The sequence below is a fragment of the Ips typographus genome, linkage group LG9, assembly GCF_016097725.1.
Source record: "Ips typographus isolate SLU linkage group LG9, UJ_Ityp_2.0, whole genome shotgun sequence".
Taxonomy (NCBI): Eukaryota; Metazoa; Arthropoda; class Insecta; order Coleoptera; family Curculionidae; genus Ips; species Ips typographus.
Genome location: NC_138430.1, coordinates 9,182,300 through 9,207,076, shown reverse-complemented (window position 1 = coordinate 9,207,076; position 24,777 = coordinate 9,182,300). Strand labels below are relative to the sequence as shown.

Genomic DNA, 24,777 nt, shown 5'->3' with positions numbered 1-24,777 from the left:
ATACTGTTTGTTGCATTAATTTACTTATTGAACCATCCAAACAAACCAAATGTAGAAAACAAATTGAATGAAGTCTATTCACTACAAAATCTTCATTCATTTCCAATCCAATTATGTTACGATAATTCCGTCATATTTCAGGGTTTGATTGTGTTTTCAGTAATAGACTGACCTCTTAAAAACTGTCAAAATTTATAATAATAGTGTATATTATCTGAAGGTTAATTGTGATACATACAACTATACATATAGTTCTTTCAATGTGTTTTTAAGCAAAGAAAATGTATATTTAAAGCACACTTATGGGTATTTCCGTGCAGGAAATACGACTTTAATATAAACAAATAAACGTACAGAATGGTTGTAAATTGTAATAGCAATTCATAAAGCAAAAACACGCAGATATCACTCGAATGTTTATTCATACTTAGCAATAGTTTACCTAAATCCTTATAAATTATATAAATCCGTAGAGTAGGTATTTCTGTTCGAATTTTTATTAACAATCAGTACAGTGCTATACCTTCGCGATAACAGTTTTCTAGTGGGGAGCAAAGGACAAGACATCCATTGCTTTTCAAGACAAGACGACATTGACTCGAATTGTTTAAACAAATGCAGCGGAGTCGCATCGCGCTCGCCTTGATCGGAGCTTTACGAAACGGTAGTGAAAGTTTTCGCCGGTAAAGTGATTACCAAAGGGTCGTTAATCACCCTTTAACCAGAAAAATTGCCAGTTTAATGTCTTTTGAGGCATAAAGTGGACATGGAGTTGGATTTGGGCGGTTCAGCCCTGGACACTTTATCTTCAGCACCAATCAAAGCGGTGGATTTCAACGTTTCGGATTTGGCGGTTCTTCAAGTTGGTGAAGAAACGGAAGTTACAGCTCTTTCTGATCCAGCCTACGAACAATTTTTGGCTGACGTTTGGGTTGGGATTGTGCTTACTTTAATGGTGCTGAGTTGTGTGTGTTTCATGTGTTCCTGCCTAATTTATCACAAATTTCAAGAATGGAAACAACGAGGTAATTTAAAACGAATTAAAAGATTTTAATTAGTTCATTGTCAGGGATAGGAAGTTTTCACAGTGAATTTCCTTTTCAGTAGAAAAAATGTTACAATCTTGACATAATTCCGGAAAGCTAACAGTGGTTTTGACCCTAAAATATTACACCCACACTCCTATACAGTTTTTAAGGCCGACGTGACCTACTGACTCACGATAATTTCTTCATTGTTTTAAGAATAGTAAAAAATGTCCGTACGTATTAACCTTTAAAAGAGCTTGTTGAAAAATGTAAATTACTACTCAGAGATAAACATGATAATTAAAAAATGATTAATTATTTGGAAATTTTGTTATTGTGTCAAAAGTTTTTTCAGCTTGGGACAATATTGCACAACTTGTACACATTAAATTCATAAATAGCAAATCAAACGTATTTAGGAAGAACAAATCAATGCAGCCATATTTGCTTGAGTATAAAGGTTCATAATTTAGTTTGTTGCAGTTAATTCAGTCAGTATGTACTTAATGGCTTTTAGTCATTATGAAGTCTATCACTTTTACCAAAAGATAATCTACTAAAGTAAGCACTCCATATACTATACACTATAATGAACCTTTAGGTAAACACTTACCATTTCACTTCAGCCCTGGCACCAATTTTAAACGATTTACCGGAACTTTATGGTAATAATAAATGATTATAATGCATGAAACATGTAAGCATTGTTTCGTACAGATTGTTAGATTTCTCAAAAAATATGGGTTAACATTTAATGCATATAACTGTATTAATTGATAAAACCAAGCCAAAATAAATTAAGTAAAGGTCATCAAGAGTCCATTCTTGTTGGAGAGCAAGAGAATTATAACTACCTGGTATAGTTTTGCTGTTGCTTATAGGCAATAGTGAAATAGGCATTTTATCACTCTGTATATTGTATTGACAAAACGTGCGAACACATTGTTTTCGATTTAGTCTTGCATCACTTGCACAAATAGTAAATATTTGGTTGGGTTGTACTGAAGTAGTCCATATTTTTTCTGGGTCAGTTTGTAAAAGCTACTCGGTAACCATATAATATCTTGCTTAACCACGATAATTAGTAAATTTAACTGTTATCCAATTTCTATTACTTACGCCAATATTTGAATAGGTATACATACGTACTGTATCATTAGTTAAAGGTTGATATAGCGCACTAAATTGGTAAGTAATTGTTTACTATAAAATACTTTCTAGTTTGTGTCTTCTTCAGTAGATTTCAGACTGTTTCTTTAATTGCGAGTTATCCTAATAATAATCATCTTCTGTTTGTGTCAACATAGTAATTTTGTTCCGTTATGGCGTTACATTTAAATTACTCTAGGTAATGTGATTATGTATGGTCGTTTGGCAATAAAACACCTGACTGATGGCTTATAGTAGGTGTCTCGATGCACGTAGGCACCAATGCAAGTATACAGCCTTTATTACCAATTATCGATTTCTGCGGAAAACTTACTAACTTGGAAACGAGTGAGAATCCAAATTTGAATGACACATGCAACGTCAGCCGCTGTTTTTCAGAAACCCACGAATCGAATAAAACATGTTAAGAGGACGCAAAGATCATCATCTTGACATTACCTTGAATTTCTTATGAATATTACAATAAAACTAATTCTGTAGTCAACAACGTGCGATTTACCAGTCCGTATAAAGTCTAAACGTGACAAATACGGAAATCATATACGGGTGCGAATACCAAATGGATATGTAGAAGTGTTCCAAATGAGGCTTACAATCCTGATAATGACGCTGATCAGTCTTATATGTATCGATAATGGTCGATGACTTTTTATTTAATATTATCTTGTTTATTAAATTGAAATAAATGAATTATAAATACGACAATGTGAAAAATCGACACGAGAGCATATCATGATGGTTTTATGTTTATGTTGATTTTCTGTACCAAAAGCAGGTCCAAAACTAAAACGCATTTTTTTTTCTGACTCATAATTCAATGTAATGAATCTAATTATTACTCAATACAAATGTAAAAACAGCTAGTGTACTTATGACATTGAAATTTCCTTATTTATAAATGTATAAATTAATTTCATTACACGTGCAAGCTCGTTAATTAGATTTGTATTTACTTAAGTAAATTACACTAGATCATCGAACTGTATTTTTTGCATTCGTAACGATAAGAGTACAGTTGTTGTTTAATAAATAAATTGTGTTGAAAATTACCAAAAATGTTGTAACCTGAAAAACTGAAAACTTCTGTTACTCTAAATTGTCGTACGTGTTAAACTTTCCAGTGGTTAACTCTGCCATTGTTTTCCTTATCATACGGTATATCTAACGGAAACCGGTAACGGACAGAATCCACCCAAACGCGGAAATAACAAACGACAAAGCATAATAAGGCTATAAAGGACCAGTTGCGTTATCACTGAAGCTCGTCGAAAATTAAATTGGCAACTAAGAGACAAATAAGTAATTAATCAGTTATGTCATCGAGAAACAGGGTCAATGGCAAAAAAACCAATAAGAGTAAATTTGCCAATTAGAACAATGGAAGCATAGAAATTGCATTTTTTACTATCAAGCTTTTGATAAAAGCGAGGTTGGTTCACTAGTGATAATGCTGTAAAGTTGATATTGGCCTAACACGTACGCAATACAAATACTTATTACAAGTATGACAGTAATTAATATTTTTCACGACGTCATCCTAATCAGGTTTGATTTTCGGGTCTAAGGAGCAAAAAAGCCGTTACGTACAACCAAGAAGAAAATTACTACCGAACGTGACCTTCTCAGTTTCAACCTGTTTGTAAAGGTTTTTCATAACTTCCAAGCTAAATTAACTGAAGGTTATTTGACCACCGAGACCGAAATTGCTAGATCCTACTGTCTTTTCAGTCTCAAATTTATTCCATGGAAAAATCTTTCTGTAACCGACTAAATGCAAGCGGTTTTTTTAATTTGTTTCAAAGGCCTTGCATTGTTTTTATTTAACGGTTGTCTAGGTATATAGCTTCACTGGTTTAGACGGATGACAAATGACAGATTGATTATTGACACACCTTACAACTTACAGTAAAATATCAAAATGTATAAAGGCCACCGAGTTTACCTGATTTGTGACCCATAGAAAACTTGTATTTTTCTTATTTAACAAAAGCCTTTGTTGTGTTATAATCTTAAAAGTACCATTATTCTGTAGGATTACAGAACAGAATGAAATCAACTTATCCTGACTAATGTTTTGATCCTTGCAACGTTTTGCTGATTACTAAAAACAATAAAATAAATTAATTATAATTAATCGATTGGTAAAACAATAAGTACATTTTCTTTTGTCTATTAAGGAAACCGTTAGTTTGTGTTGGAATTCAAGAAACAAGCTTAAAATGATGTGATTTTAATTGGATTGGCCATATTTACCAGTATTCCTGTTGCTGGTCCACTAAGGGAAAAAATGAGTTTTATTTTGAGGCTGAAGCTCAATTAGTGACTGATTTTCAAACTAAAATATTTATGAAGATAAAAATTTTCCATTCTAAAACCTATTAAAGCAATAATTGATCAATATTACTATACAGATAATAACCTGCTTGGCAGTCACATTAAAAAAAAGTGGAACAAACAGTATGGGTATAAAACAATTAACTCGGTATCTATTTTCGATAATATAGGAACTAACCCATTTTGCTATACCTACTAAGTTTTTGTCGCAAATAATGGTGCTCAGACACGACAAACTGATAATGACGAGAGGATTAACTGGTTTCTTGGAGAACAAAGCGTTTGTTCACAATTTCATTTAAAAAAAATGAGACCTTAAAAGGTTTCTCACCTTTTTGCAAAAAAAAAATCAAGTTTATAACCAGCCTTGTTTGCCTTTGTCTCACAATATTTATAAACGAGTCAGTTTACTGCTTTATCATCAGGTAGTACCTTGAGTACTGGCAGTACAAATTCTAACACAAGGATTTGTTGAATATTAGTAAAGTACATTACCTGTAGTGACATTCTAGTTGGTCACGTGACAGATTTTTGGTCAATCAGTGTGAAATTTAGGATAAAGGATAATTTAGCTAGGCAGTCACGTGACCGTTGTCAAAAATCATAAATCTCAAAAACACTCTTGATATCGAATACTGCAAGAAAACGTTTCTGAATCCTGATTTTTGCAACTTTCGAGCACAGTTTGACAGTTTTGACGTTAGTGAGATTGGTCACGTGGTTCTAGAACACTATTTAGTTAGACGGTCACGTGACAATTGGCAAAATAACAGTCATAAATATCTGAACACGTTCTATATCGAATACTGCAAGAAAACGTTTCTAAACACTGATTTTTGCAACTTTAGAGTATAGTTTGACAGTTTTGACGTTAGTGACATTGGTCACGTGATTATAGAACACTATTTAGTTGGACGGTCACGTGACAATTGGCAAAATAACAGTTATAAATCTTAGAAAAACATTTTATAGCAAATACTGCAAGAAAACGTTTCTGAATTCTGATTTTTGCAATTTTAGAGCAAGGTTTGACAGTTTTGACATTATTGACAGTTGTCACGTGATTTCAGAAGACTATTTAGCTAGACTATGAAGTGACAATTGTCAAAATAACTGTCAAATCTCAAAAAATCGTCTTGTTACATGTGTCTTCCACGAAATTATTAAAATGGTGTCTGGAGGACATCTTAAACGATATTACCTACTCTACTGCACTTTTCTACCATGATCCTAGAAACTAAACAGGGTTACCAGTGTGGTTCTAACAGGTCCAGTTTTTGTTGAAAATGCACCAAAAACGCCTTTGAAAAAAAATAGAAAATTCCTTAAAAACATTTGATGCAAATAACAACTCTTCGTTTCAAACTAAACAGTAATTAATTAAAATTGGTTAAAAGTTATCTAACAAATTTGATTTTTTTCAGTGGATAATAGCGGCACTTCAAACGTAGAAGCCGGAATGTCAGAGGCAGAACTACCAAGTTACACAATAGCTTCAGGCCTTCCGACCTATGAAGAAGCTTTAGAGCAACTGAAGAAAGTTAAGGAACTGCAGCACAATAACGTGCCGGAATATTCAAAGCCTAATGTTAGTGCACAGGAAAGTAGTGAAAGTAGAACTCCGGTGCGCCACGATGGACAAAGTGGTCTGTCTGTGTTTAGTTTGTTTGGGATTTACAATAAAAGTGGTGAAAGTGCAGCCACGAAACCCGCGTGATTTTTTTTTCAAACTTTTAGAGTACTTAAATGTGGGTGAAGACAATGCAGATGATGACTAATACGTGTTAAGTTCCTATTAAAATAGAAATTATATGGAAGTTAAATTGAATTACAAAGTCTACTAGACTGTGATTCATGCTAACATCATACTGTTATGGATTTATGTCACTTGTGAGACGCGAATTTACTGAATTTTTTGTTAGTAACAACTGTATACTAAACATGGTAACAATTTGCTTGATAAAACAACAAAGGTTTAACTGTTCATCGAGGAATTGACTGCTAATTAATTTCTCACAGCTGAAGGTTAATTATCTGATGTCCGGTTAATTGATTTTTCCACTTTTATTTAGAAAAATTTGAATAAATTGTCATATGCATTGCATCAGTGTCAGTCAAATGGGTGCAATATTATGAAAATCATAAATGTTGTTTTGTTACTTATGAACAGTATTAAAATGAAGCTGAATATTCTTAAGAGCTGGTTCAACTAGTTTAACCAGTTTTATCCACCTTCTTCTTAATTTGGAAATTACCTTCATCATTTTGTCATCATTTACGTTGATATTATTAGTACAACCATTTTTTGTATCAAATTGTCGAACGTTTCCTCACTGAACCGTAAAACGACGCATTTATAGACAATGACTCGTCTAAAGGTCGTCAAGGAACTAGAAAAAATTGAACATTAAACGTAAATCACAGGCCAATCTATATAAACCATTTAATTTTCCCGTTTACTCTGCCTGAACACTTGAGGTCGTGCTTAATCTATAACATCCACAAATCCGTAGTACAGTAAGAATTTAATCAACGCTTTTTTTCTGTTGCCATGGCCTATTAATTAAAAGTAATACCTAATCATCACCGGTAAATTATTCATGGTTATTGATGAGTTTAAGCATCTCCAAGCGAGTCAGTGCACCTTAGCAACTAGTGCAACAATATCTCAATTATTGTTAAAACCAGTTTTGCTACTACAGTTCATGTATAAGTATTACTTACGATAATGATTACTTGATAGCATTTAATGACGCCACTGGCAATTGTAAATATCTGCAACTTTGTAAATAAAATGTATAAAATTATGTACTTTTTTTGTTTTGATTTATACATGTTACAACATCCTTTATATTCCACTAATAATGTTTAATAATTTTATTTAGAATGTTTTTGCTAAGTAGGAAAGCGTGAGTATATCATTTTGTATACAGGTGTGGTAAATCCAAAAGCGACCATAGGAAAACCGTGTAACGGACAGAGAAACGTAGGTAATTGCATGCGCGGGAGGAAGACAGAAAACGAAAAAAATATCAAGTAGGCCATATTTTTAGCGCGCTGTTGCCAAACGCCGTAAGTATTCAATACCCTCGACAAACTTACTTACGGCGTTTGGCAACAGCGCGCTAAAAATATGGCCTACTTGATATTTTTTTCGTTTTTTGTCTTTCTCCCGCGCATGCAATTACCTACGTTTCTTTGTCTGTTACACGGTTTTCCTATGGTCGCTTTTGGATTTACCACACCTGTACATATAAGTATACTATACAGGGTGGTCCAGTTTTAAGTGTCAATAATTCACCATTTGACAGCTAATCAAAAAATAAGTTGACTTGCATTATATCATTTTTCTGAAAAACGTTTCCTAAGGAAGATACAGTCCTCCAAATTTCAATTTAAAAAATCGTTTTATAGTTTAAAACTGAATATCCAAGATTTGTGAAAGTCCAAATTTGTACTGAATAGTCTAAAAACGTGCTTTTTACTATTAGGAATGGTCTTATGATTCGCTTTCTCAGACTGCCATCCTGGTTGAGTGTCTGAAACTGGCACTCAAGAACTAAAAAAAGTCCGGAAATCAAGACAAAGATTGTATTGTGCATGAAACTCATTTTTTACTACTAAAAATAATATAAAAGTTGACTTTTAATGCTAGAACTGACTTTACTAGGACTAAAGAGAGTCCAAAAGTATATTTTCAAGACTTTAATTGGTGTACAACTGAATTTTCTGGACTGGACAAGTCTAAAAGTAAATTAAATTTTCGAACTATTTTATTTCTAAAAATTAGTTCTCAAGACTATTATTGTAGCATTTGGTACCAACATTTTTTACTTTTATTACTGAAGAAACTTGACTTTTGGAAATAGTCTTAAACTCAATTTTTCAGTCTTAAAAAGCATTAAAAACATTCTGAATTTCTTAGAGATGCTACAATTTATTACACCTATGAGTGTAGAAGTCAATTTAATAGTGAAGAAGCTTGAAATAACATTTTCAAGACTATGGTCAGTGGACAAACTGGCTTTTAGGCCTGATAAGTCAAAAACTACTTAAGATAGTCTTGAAACTCGATTTGAGGCACTGAAAACAGCCTTAAAACACTAAAAACAGTCTAGTTTATTAAGAAATATACGAATTTTTAGCACTGAGGTGTCTAGAAGTCGATTTAATAGTGACAAAGCTTGGAATGCCATTTTAAGTTTATGAAGAATGTAAAAATTGTTTTTTAAGTTTGCTATGTCAATAACTTGGTGAAGATAGTCTTGAAACTCGATTTTCCAAGCTGAAAGCAGTTTTGAAGCACTAAAAATAGTCCAGAATTCGAAGAAAATGAAAAGCAAAGTAAAAAGCACGAAAAGTTCGTTTTCAAGACAATTTTTATGAATCTAATGTCAATGTCCTGCGTCTAAGACTATTTTCAAGACTAAAATATTGAAATTTGTCTTCAAATTATGAAAACTCACTTCACATGCAAATTTTAAGCTTCTGATGTCACTTTTCATTCAGTCACATTTTCGGGGTTCAAGTCAATTTTGAAGGTTTAAATGTATGAATTTGTAGTAACAAATTCTAGGTAAGGTAGGTAGTAACAAGTCAATTTTTAGTATTAAAGTCTCTCGATTTGCATGAAAACTGGTTATAAACACAATTTTTAAGCTTCTGAAATGTTTATCTTTTCTAATTCAATTTTCAAAACTAAAGTCTTTTAGTTTGTCTGGAAACTATGAACCCTGGCTACAATAATATTTTTTAAACTTCTTAAGTGAATTTTCCGTTTCCAAGACAATTTTTAAGTTGGGTTGGGTTAGTTTTGGGTCTTTGACCGTAATAACGTGTAATAAAGTGCTTAAAAACGTACTATTTTCTTAACATATTTTTCTGGCTATCATCTTCACTACCATCTTTTCCCAGATCTGGCAAGAACCTTCCCAAACGAGTCTAATATTAGTAGAACTTAAACTCATATAAGGGAAACTAAATAAAATCCAAGCTAAATTGTTGCACAGTTTTACTTTTAAAAGCAAATTGAACTTCCAACATAATTTTATACACCCAGACGGAATAATCATCACTAAATACATACCAATACCTAGTTCAGTGATGCTAATTTGCCTACAAATATCCGTTAACGAGATGAAATTTGCTTTACAGTTAACAAGCACTTATTACCACGCTTGTCGCAAGCATTAAACCAAAAAAGCAAACATATCACTAAAAATAACTTACTGCTATGTTTTGAGAGCTTACGTTACTAATCTACAACAGGAGATGTAGCTTTATCCATATTCCCGACTGCTTCATTTGGTTTCACAACATCTTCCATGATTTCAGTTTCACTGTTTTCATCATTTCCATCTTCTGCCACATCCATTAAAGATGTATCAATTTCAGTTCCGGTGATATTAGACTGGGCGTCCATGTCCTGAATTTGTTCAGCGTTGATTCGAAACTTTCCCATTTTACCTGTTAACATTCAAAAAATAACTCCATCCTAATTTGTGGCAAATGTCTAAACCTTTCTTCTTTGATTTTTTCTTCATGTACGTAATAATTTCAGCTTCTGGTGTATTATAACCAGGAGGAAAGAAGTATCTGCAGTCCAGTTCACCAACCTCAATATCGGTGCTAATGTAGGAAGGTCCTAAATCCATGAAGTCCATAAAACAGTTTGGATCGTCTTTTGCTAGTTGTATTATGATCTTTTCTTCACTAGGATTGGTTTCAGTTAGTATTAAGCAATGTGCTGTGTTATTTGTAACTTACTAGGTTACTGTTTCATTCCTAGCTTCATACTGATCAGTAGTCTTTCCTAATAGTTTAGCTTCACCAGAACGATCACTGGAAAAATACCCATAACTTATAACTTTTCCAGGGTGTTTGTCAGAGAGTTCAAACACTTCTCTTGCTACAAGTAACAAATCTTGAAATCGCCACTAAATCCTACAATAAGGCAACCTTTAAAAGCATCAAAAGCAACAGCAACGTGCAAAGGAACATCATCTTCGTGAGGCAATCGGTACGGAGCGGACAAACCTGGAAACAGCAATTTCAACACCATGGCCTTCCCTAAAGAGTTTGATGGTGTCCATATTCCTGAAAAACAAATCCTTACAGTTACAAAAATAGTAAATTAACAAAAACCAACCAAGCAAAACCCTATCATCAAGTTGTCGTAACTCGTCTTCACTCAAACTCTTCACAGCATCGATCCAATCCAAAAGTTTTCCCGACTCATTCCAAACTTTCCTCAGCTTAAAAGCGGGTGATTTTTCGTCTCCAGGCGGTTTTCTGGAGTTACCATAAACCATTTGAAGCACTATGTCGTCAATGTTACCACTCAGGTGGTCTCCAGTTCTTTTCAAAAGAATGGCCAATGTTAGTTTGTTGTTACCAAAGTCTTCAATAGTTTTTGAAGGGTATTCTTTCAAGTCGCAGAAGAATAGAAGCTCTTCCAGCATGTCATTGGATAACTTTACCTGAAAAAGACCCAGATTATGACTAAACTTTTAGTTGCAGTCTGGTGTAATTGTGTATATTAAGCAAACACAGAATTGAACAAAATACATTGAATTGAATAATCAAAAGTGCTAAAACGTCTAGCAAAATTTAATAGAATTAAGCTTGTTCTTCTCCAGTATCGACTTTTGCTTCATCTTCAGGAGGCTTCACTTCACCTTCTGTCCCTTCTACTTCATGAGAATCTTCTCCTTCAGTTGCTAGTTCTTGATCAGCACCTCCTTCTTCTTCACCTTCTGGTAGTTCCTCACCACCTTCATCTTCCTGTTGTCCATCACCTTTAAACTCATCATATCAATTGACTGAAAATGGTTTTAAGCAGGCACGAATAAACCTTCTCCTTCTCCCTTCTCGGCGTTTTCATCTTCCTCTTCTTCTACCTCTTCCTCGTCTTCACTTACTGGATATTCGTCGGGAAAGTATTTCTCGCAGTCGTTTTTGCCTTCTGTAGAGTTAGCTGACATGTACGCAGGTGACAGCTGGGCTAGCGCCAATATGCATTCGCTTTTCTTCTCTGACACTTGCAAAACCAGTTTATCCTCTCTAGATCATATTTTTAATTAAATCTATTTTTTTAGATGTTGTATATATCACAAACTCAGATTTTTCGTTAGGGTTTAGCTTGTCGTATTTTTTTAAGCTTGTGGCTACTAATTTAGCTTCATCCCCGTCTTCATCTTTGAAGATTCCGTGCTTCATAATTTGTTCTTGATATTGGTGTATTATTGGTATAACCTGAGACCAATTTTGTGTATAAAGGAAGTTAAAGTTGCATTAGAATTGGATACCTCATCTTTCTTTTTGAGTGGGAAAATAATTGCGTAGTGTTCAGGTTCGGGGGGAGGTTCAGGGATTGTGTAATCAGCAGAAACTTTGTGGAAAAACATTCTAAGAGCCGTTGCTCGAACTTCTTTAGTTAACGGAACCCAAATTCCTGTCAGTCCGGTTTTTTTCTTTTCTGTAAAGTTGGTTTATTACCCAAATCATGGAAGTGCCAATTTCAAGATACCTTTAGCAGTTTCCTCCTGCTCTTCCGCCAGGTCTTCCTTTTCTTCTTCTACTAACTTTAGTGCTACACAATCTGGTGACCCTGGTGGTTTCTTCATTTGGCCGTAGACAGCTTTTAAAATTGCGTCATCAGTGTTATCGATTTCCGCGTTTGCTAGTAACAACAACATCAACGATTCATTGTTGTATAACTCTTCAAGTGAATCTTCTGTAAACTCTGTAGATACTTCAGTGAAGAAACAAAGTTCTTTAATTAAATCTTCAGTGAAGGTCACCTATTTGAATTTCTTTGTTAGGGTGTAATTAAAACTGGAATAAATACCTTTTCAGTTTGTTGAATTGTCAGTCCTGCTTCGTCTAGAATGTCATGCAGTATTGGGGAGTATTTGTCTCTTGCTGAAGGAAATATGAGTACTGTGCCATAGTTGGGTAAGTTGGTGAGAATGTTTTCGCATTCTTTGGTTCGACGTTCTAGAACTTCCTTGGCCTTCTTCCTTTCTTCTTTATCCCTGTTTAAAAAGCAGATTTAAAATATTTTGTTTGTGAAGAAATGTATGCCTGACTTTATCTCTTTTTCCTTGCTTTCTAATACTTCAAATCTAACTTTTTCTTCGGGTGCCAATTCGGTTACTTCCAAAGGATTTCGATCGGTGGGTTGACCGGCTTGTTGAGCTTGTTCCTTCTTTAGTTCATCGCTTATTAGTCTGGTTAGTTTAGGGGCGTCTGCCCCAAACATTAAATTAACCATTTTTCCTTTCTGTTAAAAGTTTTAATTAGAAGTAGTTAAGTAAGTAAACTAGACTTACGGAAATAAACATCCAAGTTGGTTCACTTTTGTTTTTGAATCTCTCCAGGGCTTGAATGCCATCTGACTTAGCCTAAATAAATTTAATAAGCATCAAGTAACTAACTTCAAACTCCTACCATGGCTAGAATCAGAGTGTCTCCACCAAGTTCCAACTTAATTTTCTTCAAATTTGCCTGCATTCCCAAGCAAGGTCCACACCATTCCGAATACACATCAATCACTACAAAACTGTCTTAGTAAATACAGCTTGAAACTTCTTTAAATTGTTTATACCAATCAAACCGTCTTTTTGCATCAACTTATCCCACTCATCATCATTATTCACTTCTAATTGCAGCTGGACTGCCTGACCTTTCTTTGCCATATTTCTTTGACGTATTTATAACCAGCCAGTTTGTCAATGTGTTGTATCGATCAAACTTGCTAGTAGTTTGTTGATTTTCTTATTGCTAATGGTGACTAGTAAAGGTCTGGAAAAAAATTATGATAAGTCCAAATTGTAGCACTGGTAGCAAGGAAAAGCAGCAAGCTGAAAGCTGCTCATTTTGATCAATCACAAACTACACCTAACCTGGTTTTCTGGATAAAAATCATTTCCAGTTGCGATATTGTGTGAAATACAAATAAAACAAACTAATGTGTTCTAAAAAAATATATTTTTGTTGTGCTTCAAATTGCGTTGGCTCAGCGAGTTTGTAAAAACCTGAAAGTGGTGTGAAAACTAATACAAATTACCTAGAAACTTTATATCTGAATATCAAATTTTCACTGAATCCTAATTTACACACCCTCAATTCAACCCACGTCATAATTCCAGTTAATCATCCTGTGACCTTCCACCCTTCAATCCCAGAACGTTATTTCCTATACAATAAGATTCTCGTCCTCGATCGATGTACGGTGGAATATTCGAAAGGGAAGTTTGTTGTCCTTTACCTTGTCCAGATTACCATTAAGCAGGCGAATTAAATTAGATAGACAGACAGTCTCTCGAAGATCGTTTTGAAGAGAAACAGCTTCACGTTTTAGGTTTTCAATTTTTTTACTGTCCTCCTACAAAGTGAATATTGCACAAATTGAATGATTGAGTTGTGAATTTTTTACCTCAAAACTGTCCCTTATTGAGTTCATTTGCTGCATCAGTTCAATTTTCTCTTTGTAAAAGTGTTGAATACTCTTGTCTATATCTTCGCTCAACCCTATGCTTGATAGAATATCCAACCTGTGGTGTTGATAATCATTAAACTAATTAAATAAGTAATTTGTGAGCACCTGTTAGGAACATCTAAATAACTGGACACTCCTTCCTTGCTAATTAAGCTACTTTGAATGCTATTCCCTAGATCACTAGTGTCTAATGCCCCAATATTGTTCAGTTCCTCTAAAGAGGCATTTAAGTAAGATCCATCACTAAGATTACTGTCCAAATCTATAAACATTAATATAAAAAAAAAACATATTTAAATACAATAAAAAGTTAGTATACCAGTGTTGATCAGCTCCATCATCAATGACAGCTTGTTTTCTTCTTTATTCTCATGGTAGTCCCGTATTTCACAAGCCAATTTCTTCTCTAAATCACTATTACAATCAACACTTAATAGAAAATTAGGGACACCCCTTAATCTTTCAGATATTAAATGTCTGCTGTTTGTAGTTTTTAAATTAACATTCTTCAACACTTCTTCACCGGTTTCTTTGTCGTTTAATTTGGTATATCTGGAGTAATTCACCACACCCATCAAGGCTTTAGCTTCAGGATTGACAGGATTGATTAAAGCAAGTAGTTTCTCTTTAGGAGCTATATCGTCAACCAAACTGTTAAAGTTATCTGTGTAACCCTCGACTGGTTCTTCGTTGAAAGTGGTAGAACGTGGAGTTTCTTCTTCTATTTGTGGTAGAATTTGGTAGGGAATTGCCTAAAAATGTTGTCAGTTAATGTCTGAAGATGAATTAAAGATCATACTTACTGGTAATGAGTACTCTACATCGTTTTGTATTTCTTCATTTGATGGTTCTCTGGTCAGATTTTCTGGTTGGAGGTCACTAAGGTACCAACCAAATCCAGTATCATCAGGGTTGTCTTTGTAAGTACCGTCAGCCCGGTAGACTCTCATGATGCTTAAAAATCAGTACTAAAATTATGAAGCTGCAAGAATGTTCGTGAAGGGCTGGTCAAAACTGAATTTTGGTGGGTATTTGGGCTTGTAAATTTTGGTCTTTTCATTCACTTCTTTGTAAGAAAAAGTTCGTTAACCGTTAGGTTAGGTATTTAGGTTTAAAGAAAAAATTCTTTTAAATCACTGCATCTCAAACTCAGTCACTTACCAAAAAAATAGCAGAAATTGGTAAAGCTGGACAAAAAAAATGTCAACAAACTTTACAGAAAGTACAGCAGGTACTGACCTTTGCTTAATTAATTTAAGGTCTTGTGTTGAGGGTTTTGTTCGGTAAACTCCATAAATCCGCTTTGCAAGGGTTTCCTTTCGGTCCGGTTTGGTTTAAATAGGGCTAGGAAAGTCCGGCAAAACGTGACTAATCATATAACTTGAAAATAAACCTGAAAACTGATCTTGTCTGTTTGCTTACTACTGTGGAACTGTGGATATAATTCGAGTAATCTTGTTACAAGGGTGTATAGATAATATACAAATTACCAGCAATATGGACAAATATTTATCTATGCCAATATCACAAATGTCGTTAATGCACTTATACATGGAATATTGGGGAGAGAGATAAGTTATCGCGAGGAATCAAATGACATGAGAGTTTGTTTATGGATTTATGGCCAGTTTGTTATTAATAATATAACATGTTTTGTCGCAAAAAGTGTTATTGTATAAACACACTAATCTGATTAATGGTTTCAAGAAAAAGAAGTGAACAAAATGTAATTTTTTTGAATTTTTGTTAACTTAGTAAAATAACTAACCGAATTATGTAAAAAAAAACATAATTTCCTTGAAAACTCAATCTGAGTAAAATGTAGATAAATTCGGACAACACAGCTAGATTCCCCTCTCCGATTTAGTAGGAAACGAGTGGTCACTTAAAATAAATAAGTTACAGGGTGTTTTGTAGTTTAGAGCCAAAAAAACTAAATTTTTTCCCGGGAAAAACTGTAGTGGGGTCAAAACTGCAACTTTGGCAATTTTTTCTTTTAAATAACATTTTCTTATTGCTCTTAAGTTTGTTTGTTGATATTGATTTAAATAATAAGTAAATTGAATGATACTTACTGCAATTTTCATTTTGATTTTTCAGTACTTTCTTGATGGTAACAATATCTAACGGAAAGTATTTCGGGTGCGATCAAACAAAATTTGTTAGAATTGCGACACTTGCTTGATCGTTACTGACGCAGGTTCTCGTGATAGATAACCCGCCTAATAATTGGAACCGATAAGGCGATAAAGACAAACACCTTCGATTTTATAGATGTTTACGTCGATCAGGTAACTACTGATGAATGGTCTCGAAATCCAAATCGTTGAAAATGGTTTTTCATTTGAAGAAACCTAGGAATTCGAGACCTTAATCAGTTAGGAACCCTTTTTTTCTTATCATGACTTAGTATTTTAATTTTTCCTTTGCAACTGCATTTTTTTTCAAAATTCCTGGAAACAATAGAATCGATATCCGGCTTATCGCTGATTTTATTCGACATTTTAATTAAATTCGTCGTATTGCATGATGCTATTGGCCGCCATTTAGTACATTTAGAGCGCCAACGTACGGGTATGTGGATCTTGAGATGAAGCTTACTAGATATTATTATTTCTAATCGCTTCTGATATCAGATGCAAAACAAATTACACTTTATTTAGTTATTCTTTGACAATTATTGTGTACTAGGAACCATAAATGATGGAAAATGATGATTTTCCATTAAGAATCCTTATACAGTGATTTAAATGAAATTTGGACTTATTATCTTAGTTAACATAAGATATGTATTCCGTACAGATTTGCGTATTTAGAGATGTACAAATTTGCATTTTTGGAAATTTACCGGAAAATTATTTCATGCATTTTAATGAGAACATTTGCACCGTCGTACTTTGAGCATAGCTTAAGTTAAGTGTGGTTTAGAGTGTGGCTTTTTTCACCTGTACTGTCACAGTCTGACCCACACTTATTAAACGACGGTGCAAACGGGGGTAAATGATTAAAAGTACATTAAACTTTATTTGAATTTTTGTACAATTATTATAATTAAAAAACGAATTGTGTTTGATTTTTCAGATTTTCCAATTTTTTCCGGAAAATTACCGGAAACTTTCTGAAAAATGTTGTACACCTAACCTCAACACTTTTCAAAATATTATGAATTTAAAAAAAAATATTATTTATAAATGTATCCCTTCTGGACCACACATAGCGTGACATTTCTACTATAGATGGTATACAGGGTGATCAAAAGACAATTTCAAGGGCTACAAATTGGTGTATTAAACCACCCTGTAACTGTCAAATTAACACAGTTATGGGCTGTCACAGTAAAAACTGTCAAAATCAAACAACTCAGTTTTAACAGTAAATAACTCACTTATTCGACGTTTTAGGTAAAAACGCTATACAGGGTGGTCAAAAGAGACTTTCAAGGGCTATAAATTGGTATATTGAACCACCCTATAATTGTCAAAATAACCGAGTTATTGACAATACAATGGAGTAGTTTACAGGGTGATTCAATGAATTTTTAACATCCTTGTAAATTGTTTAATTTTCATTTTATAAAAAATACCAAATATGAATCTTGTAGATATTTGCACTATGCACTTTATTCCTAGATAATCCATTAGTATACAAGGTGTCCCAAATACTTATAATTTTTTATTCGATTTTTGGAATTTACGTTAAATTCTAGACCTACTTGGTGTAAAATGTTTGTATCGATATTCAATTGTTTTTGTTCTTTCAGTCTTACTTTGACCACCCTCCTCGAAAGCAGAAATTCCCAATTTGAGCGATATTTTGGTGCACTTTTCTAGAAAATCGTCTATAACTTGCTTATTTGAAACACCCTGTACAAACACAACAGAATATTTAACTTACCTAAGTAATTGTTCTTCACTGCAGTTAAATCTACACTGAAAATCTGAATGAATGAACTTTATAACTTGTAAGACAAATTCAGAAAAGTGTATAGTTTTTTTCTATCAACAAGACCAACTAATCGTAAATATCGACCAATATCGATTACAATCACCCTCTAAATTAACATAAAACCTGTTTGCGCAACCATTCAAACAGCCCCATAGACGGTCAAACTGTTTGCACAGCAAACCGAATTTGCGCAAATTGTTCGCACGTGTATGAGGGGCTTTAGTATAGTGTTAAAACAAAAAAGTTCTTTGTTATAGTAAAAAGTCGAACAAATCGCCGAAATACCAACTCAGATTCGTATTTTATACTTATTATGAGAAATTAACTATTTTTTGTTTAAAACTGCTGATGACTGATGTTTTTATCAGTTGCAATATTCTATTTAAATTGCACCTTTCTAGTTATCGTAAGCACGATATCATATTCAATTTTTGATTCATTTCCTATCTAAATAGATAAGTGTTTGACTGTTTTGTTTAGATGTAAAAACGTTCAGGTAAAAGTAATATTACTTTTTTTTAGAACTAGATCTAAAAGGCAGTAAACTAGAATAAAACAAATTACACAATTTTGATTTTGCTTGGTTTTTCTTAAACATTTTTTGGGATTAATTTGTGCACAAATCAATATCAGCACTAGAAATCGTTATAAACGATTTTGTCATTATTATCGATGAGGGAATCCCCGTTTTTTCTCGATAAATATATAGTTTTTAGTGCACACGTCATAGCAAATTTTTGCCTTTATGATTAGTATTAGATAGTATTTTAGCTTTTGATAAAGCAAGCCGATTGTGGTCGGAACAATTTTAGTTAAGGCATCAATTGAATGAAGTTTTGATGATTCAAATGATACACTAACGTGCACCTGTTCGAGACTCCTTTCGACTTTTTGATTTAAACTAGAACTTTCAGTTAGTTCTAAGGAAATTTTTCAGTTCCGCTAAAATATTTCAAAATTACCACATTGATACTGGCTTAATTGTTGAATGGAAATTTCAAAGTTTACAAGCACTGACTGTTAAGTATTTTTAATTTAACATATTCATATATTATCCTAATAAATCATTAACAAGATTACTACAAATTGCAATTTTGGGAACAATTTTATGTAATGATACTTTATAGTCTCGATTATATTTAGTAAAGTTCTTTGAATACGTACTTATAACGTATTTGCAAATTTAGTAACTTTCCTAGACGCCACTTCATTTTATGTAGTATTAAGTACAATAATTATGTATGTATTCTCTACGTCACTGGATATTTTTCCAAAATTTCAGGTTTTTTTACTTTACTTGTTCAATTTGGCAAAATAAGACCTATCTCTTATAAAATTCTGATTTGAAACTTTGTTCACAAAATAATTGAGTTATTACGTTCAAAGACCCAAAATCAACCCAACCCAACTTAACAATTGTCTTGAAAACGGTGAAAATTGACTTAAGAAGCTTAAAAATTGTCTTTGTAGCCAGTTTTCACAGTTTTCAGACAAATTGAAAGACTTCAGTTTTGAAAATTGACTTAGAAACCAGTAAATTTACTTTGAAACGGTGAAAATTGACTTGAGAGGCTTAAAAATTGTCTTTGTAGCCAGTTTTCACAGTTTTCAGACAAATTGAAAGACTTCAGTTTTGAAAATTGACTTAGAAACCAGTAAATTTACTTTGAAACGGTGAAAATTGACTTGAGAGGCTTAAAAATTGTCTTTGTAGCCAGTTTTCACAGTTTTCAGACAAATTGAAAGACTTCAGTTTTGAAAATTGACTTAGAAACCAGTAAATTTACTTTGAAACGGTGAAAATTGACTTGAGAGGCTTAAAAATTGTCTTTGTAGCCAGTTTTCACAGTTTTCAGACAAATTGAAAGACTTCAGTTTTGAAAATTGACTTAGAAACCAGTAAATTTACTTTGAAACGGTGAAAATTGACTTGAGAGGCTTAAAAATTGTCTTTGTAGCCAGTTTTCACAGTTTTCAGACAAATTGAAAGACTTCAGTTTTGAAAATTGACTTAGAAACCAGTAAATTTACTTTGAAACGGTGAAAATTGACTTGAGAGGCTTAAAAATTGTCTTTGTAGCCAGTTTTCACAGTTTTCAGACAAATTGAAAGACTTTAGCCTTGACAATTGACGGAAACTGTAAAAATTGACTTAAGAGGCTTAAAAACTGTCTTTTGTACTCAGTCGTTATAATTTTCAGATAAGTGCAGTTAAAATTGACTTGTAGCCATGAAACTATTTTAGGGCTTTAAAACAGCAGTTTCAGCATAGAAAATCGAGTTTTATGGTTATCTTCACCAAGTTTTTGATATAGCAGACTTAAAAAACTATTTTTACATGTTCCATAAGCTTAAAAATGTCATTTCACGCTTGTCAGTATTAAATTGACTTCTAAACGCTTCACTGTGCTTTAAGACTGAAAAATCGAACTATTTTTTATTGTAAAAGTTAAGTTTCAGACTCCTCATTGATGAAAGTAAACAATTTTGGCATTAAATGCTACGATATTAGTCTTAAACATTAATTTTTCACTGTTACCAGTGTCAAAATAGTCTAAAAATTGAACCCCAGTAAACATTAGTCTAAATCTTGTTTTTTTGACTATTTTCAGTGTTCCAAATACCGAGAAAATTATATTTCAAAAATTGATAACCGCATTTAAATTTCTAAAACGTCATAAAGCTTAAAACGGCAATAAAGCTGAGAAAACAGACCGGTAAAGCGAAAAGGCGATTTCCATTTTCCAGGAAATTGGCAATCATCGTTTGTTTGTTGACGACTTTGTGCTCCGAAATTCACAACAAGAACTCCTGGTAATGTTGTTCGCAATAACTGCTGAATAATGTTGCCGACCCTCTTGATGCTTTCCTTGCTTTAAGGGTCCTAAAGGGCCTTTGATGCAAACTTCTTCATGATGAAATGTATTGGATTAGGTGATTTAAATTGCCCGGAATGCTCGAAACGGCATGATTAGAATATGAATGCAGTGGATTTTGCAGTGGAGCAGAGGAATTCATCGCAAGTTATTAATCAGGATGAATGGGAAGATTGTTTTAACAACGTTTTTTGTGTTGTTTTAATTTTTTAAATCGTAATTATTTTGAGAAACTTACCCTACAATGTTTCACGTAACTGACTGGTAAATTCACTGAGGGAAACTATTAGACTACACCCTTTTAATAAACAATACTGACATGGAAACTTTGAGCCAGAATATGGATCGAAAGAATCTATTTTTAGTATTGGACGATTTAGCATTAACTTGTGGATTTCCTCCTCTTTAAGAATTATTATCAAATTTTTGCACTAAAAAATTCATGTTGCGTGACGGATTAATGTCGGATTGCAATTTAAAAATGGAGGGTTCTCATAAATTTTCTATGGTAAATAGCATTTTTGATGATTTAAAAAGCTAATGTTGCATCGTAATTGGAAAGATTGTTGGTTGTAAACCCCAAGAAATTGAAAATCGTTTGCCTCGGTTAATAGATTTGTCAACTCTTGGACTAGTTTATAATTTTAGATTATGAGAAAGTTTTAATAATTTAGTGCTAAAAGTGGATTTTCTTTTTTTAAATTGAAAAGTTGTGACAAATGATATTAACGTGACCAAACTGAATTTTATAAACTAACTCTATTTCGACTGAGCATAGCTCCGTTATTTGAGGAGCTACAAAGAGATATAAATATGGAAAGTTGTAGGAAATTTCATCCTCTACAAGATTATATTAAGTTGTTATGACATTTTGGATTTCTTTAAGAAGATACAAGACATACAGTGATAAATGGGTGTACATTTCGATTGAGTATTATGAATGTTATTCGCGTTTTGACTTACGGGCATATATTTCAGTTTTGGTCCACATTTTACGTCACATTACCCACCGCGAAAAAAACATTGTCACATTTCCCGACTCACGCTCACGTGTCCCGTCGAAAAACGGCAACGTCGGAATGACGCCGCGACGCCGAAGACGCCGACTTGGGAATCGATAGGGTGCCGTCGCGATGGTTGCGCGAGTTTCCAACGTAAAATTTACAACTACAATCCGCTTCTAGTAGGAAGTCATACTCTCGTCCATTTTGAAGGACTCGTCTCAGTCCTCCTGGGAAAATCATTTTTTTTCTTCATTTTCCGGGTTGGAAATTGCGAGCTACAGCGAAAACTATGTGAAAAACGGGACTGGTTTGCGGGGGACTGAAAAAGAGTATCGCGAGTGGCATTATGTCGTTGGGGACATGTTGGTTATGATTTGAGTGGCATGAGACTGAGGGACGGGGGCCCAGGCCCCCCCAATTTAGTGACTTGTGTGACTGTTTTTTATTTTCTCGTTAGTTTGAGTTTAAATGGGATCGTGCTGGCTGAAAAGAGTAAATCCTGTAAGTAGTTGTTTCGTTTTTATCAATGAAATACTATGTAAATGGCAGGTTTGCCTTACGTTACATAGTATGTAAATAAGTGTTATTTTAATACTTTGCTTCAATGAAAATTTTGTAATTACAAAACAATATTTTTCAATATTATCACATTCAAATTTAAATTATCCTCCTTTATTCCAAATTTTTTCCTAGCCATTTTCTAAAATTTGTTTATTTAGTCAAAACTTAGTTGTCAAAGTCACGTGACACACTAAATCGAAGCAACCGAGAATAGTTTTCAAACAGAATCCAATAATGTCATTTTGCTCTTTTTGGTGTTTCTGGCCTGCACAAACCGTTTGAGAACCTCTTGTACTACTTTCAAGACTCAGAAGACTCAGTTTTGAAAGACACTGGTGACATTTTGGTGTTTTTGAGCTGCATAGGAATTTTAGGAGAATTCAAGGGAATGATAAAAAAAAAGGCGGTTCAAAAGCAACAATTCAAACTATTTGGAAGTTATATAATGCCAACTAGATGTGCTTCTTGGAAGAACCAAAGTCATAACAGCTCCATGGAGCCAAATTTGACAGTTCTGACGTTAAGAAACACTTTTATAATTTTTTTACGTCACGTGAGATCTGTCGAAACCCATTCACTAGTAGTTGTGTGCAACATCTGGTGACATCTGTACTCAACTCTATGAGTTAGAAAGTACAGATGGCGTTCAAAAAAAAAATTAGAAAAACAAAAAAAAAACAAAAAAAACAAAACCTCACCATTTTCAACCAATCAGATCGGTGTTTACCGAATGATGCGGCATTAATGGTGCTGTTCCTAGATTTTGGAACGCCATCTGTACTTTCTAACTCATAGAGTTGAGTACAGATGTCACCAGATGTTGCACACAACTATTATTTCTGGCATCCAGTTGACTATACTGGAACGAAGGTTTTGTTCTTTGGTTATCAAGCCCTATAGCCTCTCTGATGAGCCGTAATACGGCGAAACCGGTCAGAGGATTGGGATTGATAAACAAAAAACAAAACCTCACCATTTCCATTCACTAGTGTTTTAAAACTGTGAAGTTACAGCTGTCATAACTGTCAAGACTCACTCACCAGTGACTCGAAAGTATAAAATGCCACAAGATGTGTTTTTTTTGAGGAATTGCACTGTAAATTGTCTTTACAGCTCCACGAAGACAAATTTGACACTTGTGACGTTAGGAAACACTGTTATACTTTTCTTACATCACGTGACAACTGTCATAACTGTCAAGACTCACTCACCAGTGACTTGAAAGTATAAAATGCCAAAAGATGTGTTTTTTTGAGGAATTACATTGTAAGTTGTATTTACATGTCCATAGAGAAAATTCTGACGTTAAGAAACACTTTAATACTTTGCTTGCGTCACGTAATAGCTGTCATAACTGTCGAAACCCGTTCATCAGTTCCACGAAAGTGGAATTTAGAAATAGTTGCTAATTTGAAAAATTACACTGAAAGTTATATTTACAGCTCCATGGATCCAAATTTGACAATTGGGGAGTGTTAAGGAACATATTAATACTTTGCTTGCGTCACATGACATTATCAAAACTCACTCACCAACTCACCAATGACCTGAAAGTATAAAATGCTAAATAGATGTGTTTTTTTGAGGAAATGCACTTTAAATTGTGTTTACAGCTCCATGGAGCCAAATTTGACAGTTCTGACGTTAAGAAACACTTTTATACTTTTTTTACGTCACGTGAGAGCTGTCATAACTGTCGAAACCCATTCGCCAGTGTTTTAAAACTGTGAAGTTAGAAATCAAGTTAGAAATAGATGGTAATTTAAGGAATTACACTGGAAATTGTATTATAAGCTCCATGAAGCTTGATATGACAGTTCTGTCGTTAGGAAACACTTTAATACTTATCTTGCCTCACGTGACAACAGTCAAAATTGTCAAAATTCACTAACCAGTGTCCTGAAAGTATAAAATGCCAAATAGATGTGTTTTTTTGAAGAATTGCACTGTAAGTTGTCTTACGAAGTCAAATTTGACACTTGTGACGTTAGGAAACACTTTTATACTTTTCTTAGATCACGTGACAGCTGTCATAACTGTCAAGACTCACTCACCAGTGAAAGAAACACTTTAATACTTTGCTTGCGTCACGTGACAGCTGTCATAACTGTCGAAACCCGTTCATTAGTTCCACGAAAGTATGAAATTAGAAATAGTGGCTAATTTGAAAAATTACACTGAAAGTTGTGATTAGAGCTCCATGGATCCAAATTTGAGTGTTAAGGAACACTTTAATACTTTGCTTGCGTCACATGACAGTTGTCATAATTATCAAAACTCACTCATTAGTGACCTGAACATTTAAAATGTTAAATAGATGAGTTTCTTTGAGGAATTGCTCTGAAAGTTGTGTTTAC

The 24,777-nt window shown here is 33.6% G+C and overlaps 5 protein-coding genes across 14 annotated transcripts in view; 2 read left to right on the top strand and 3 right to left on the bottom strand.

The window, feature by feature from the left end:
* Window positions 1-759: 759 nt before the first annotated feature.
* LOC145733635 (protein commissureless 2 homolog) lies at window positions 760-7,339 on the top strand. Its single transcript, XM_081986553.1, has 2 exons — window positions 760-1,025; window positions 5,957-7,339. The coding sequence occupies exons 1-2, from the start codon at window positions 767-769 to the stop codon at window positions 6,247-6,249; spliced, it is 552 nt and encodes a 183-aa protein (XP_081842679.1). The 5' UTR covers window positions 760-766; the 3' UTR covers window positions 6,250-7,339.
* A 2,189-nt stretch (window positions 7,340-9,528) lies between these two features.
* LOC145733630 (uncharacterized) lies at window positions 9,529-11,329 on the bottom strand. Its single transcript, XM_081986547.1, has 6 exons — window positions 11,210-11,329; window positions 10,681-11,011; window positions 10,491-10,628; window positions 10,299-10,440; window positions 10,051-10,244; window positions 9,529-9,998 (listed from the first exon to the last, which is right to left on the bottom strand). Exons 2-6 carry the CDS (start codon window positions 10,991-10,993, stop codon window positions 9,787-9,789), a joined length of 999 nt encoding a protein of 332 aa, XP_081842673.1. The 5' UTR covers window positions 10,994-11,011; window positions 11,210-11,329; the 3' UTR covers window positions 9,529-9,786.
* LOC145733625 (uncharacterized) lies at window positions 11,052-13,735 on the bottom strand. The gene is made up of 11 exons (XM_081986530.1): window positions 13,603-13,735; window positions 13,141-13,337; window positions 12,984-13,087; window positions 12,866-12,937; window positions 12,623-12,816; window positions 12,382-12,568; window positions 12,061-12,334; window positions 11,840-12,009; window positions 11,650-11,786; window positions 11,386-11,594; window positions 11,052-11,329 (listed from the first exon to the last, which is right to left on the bottom strand). Exons 2-11 carry the CDS (start codon window positions 13,229-13,231, stop codon window positions 11,151-11,153), a joined length of 1,617 nt encoding a protein of 538 aa, XP_081842656.1. The 5' UTR covers window positions 13,232-13,337; window positions 13,603-13,735; the 3' UTR covers window positions 11,052-11,150.
* On the bottom strand, window positions 13,507-21,905 carry LOC145733629 (uncharacterized). 9 transcript variants are annotated; one of them, XM_081986544.1, is made up of 8 exons: window positions 16,110-16,219; window positions 15,274-15,378; window positions 15,196-15,221; window positions 14,838-14,988; window positions 14,354-14,786; window positions 14,140-14,296; window positions 13,972-14,089; window positions 13,507-13,920 (listed from the first exon to the last, which is right to left on the bottom strand). In XM_081986544.1, the coding sequence occupies exons 4-8, from the start codon at window positions 14,982-14,984 to the stop codon at window positions 13,732-13,734; spliced, it is 1,044 nt and encodes a 347-aa protein (XP_081842670.1). In that variant the 5' UTR covers window positions 14,985-14,988; window positions 15,196-15,221; window positions 15,274-15,378; window positions 16,110-16,219; the 3' UTR covers window positions 13,507-13,731. The 9 variants fall into 9 exon arrangements, 7 of the variants coding, with proteins under 7 accessions (XP_081842670.1, XP_081842665.1, XP_081842668.1 ...); XR_014179246.1 differs by lacking the exons at window positions 15,196-15,221; window positions 16,110-16,219 and having other exon boundaries at window positions 13,507-13,602; window positions 13,656-13,920; window positions 15,274-16,077; XR_014179245.1 differs by lacking the exons at window positions 15,196-15,221; window positions 16,110-16,219 and having other exon boundaries at window positions 13,507-13,570; window positions 13,656-13,920; window positions 15,274-16,077.
* A 114-nt stretch (window positions 21,906-22,019) lies between these two features.
* loaf (low-density lipoprotein receptor domain containing lost and found) overlaps window positions 22,020-24,777 on the top strand; it is a 28,309-nt gene continuing 25,551 nt past the window's right edge. For both annotated transcript variants that reach the window (XM_081986549.1, XM_081986548.1), the window contains exon 1: window positions 22,020-22,360. In XM_081986549.1, the coding sequence (XP_081842675.1) occupies window positions 22,243-22,360 (118 nt within the window). In that variant the 5' untranslated portion in view covers window positions 22,020-22,242. The remainder of the gene's footprint in view (window positions 22,361-24,777) is intronic.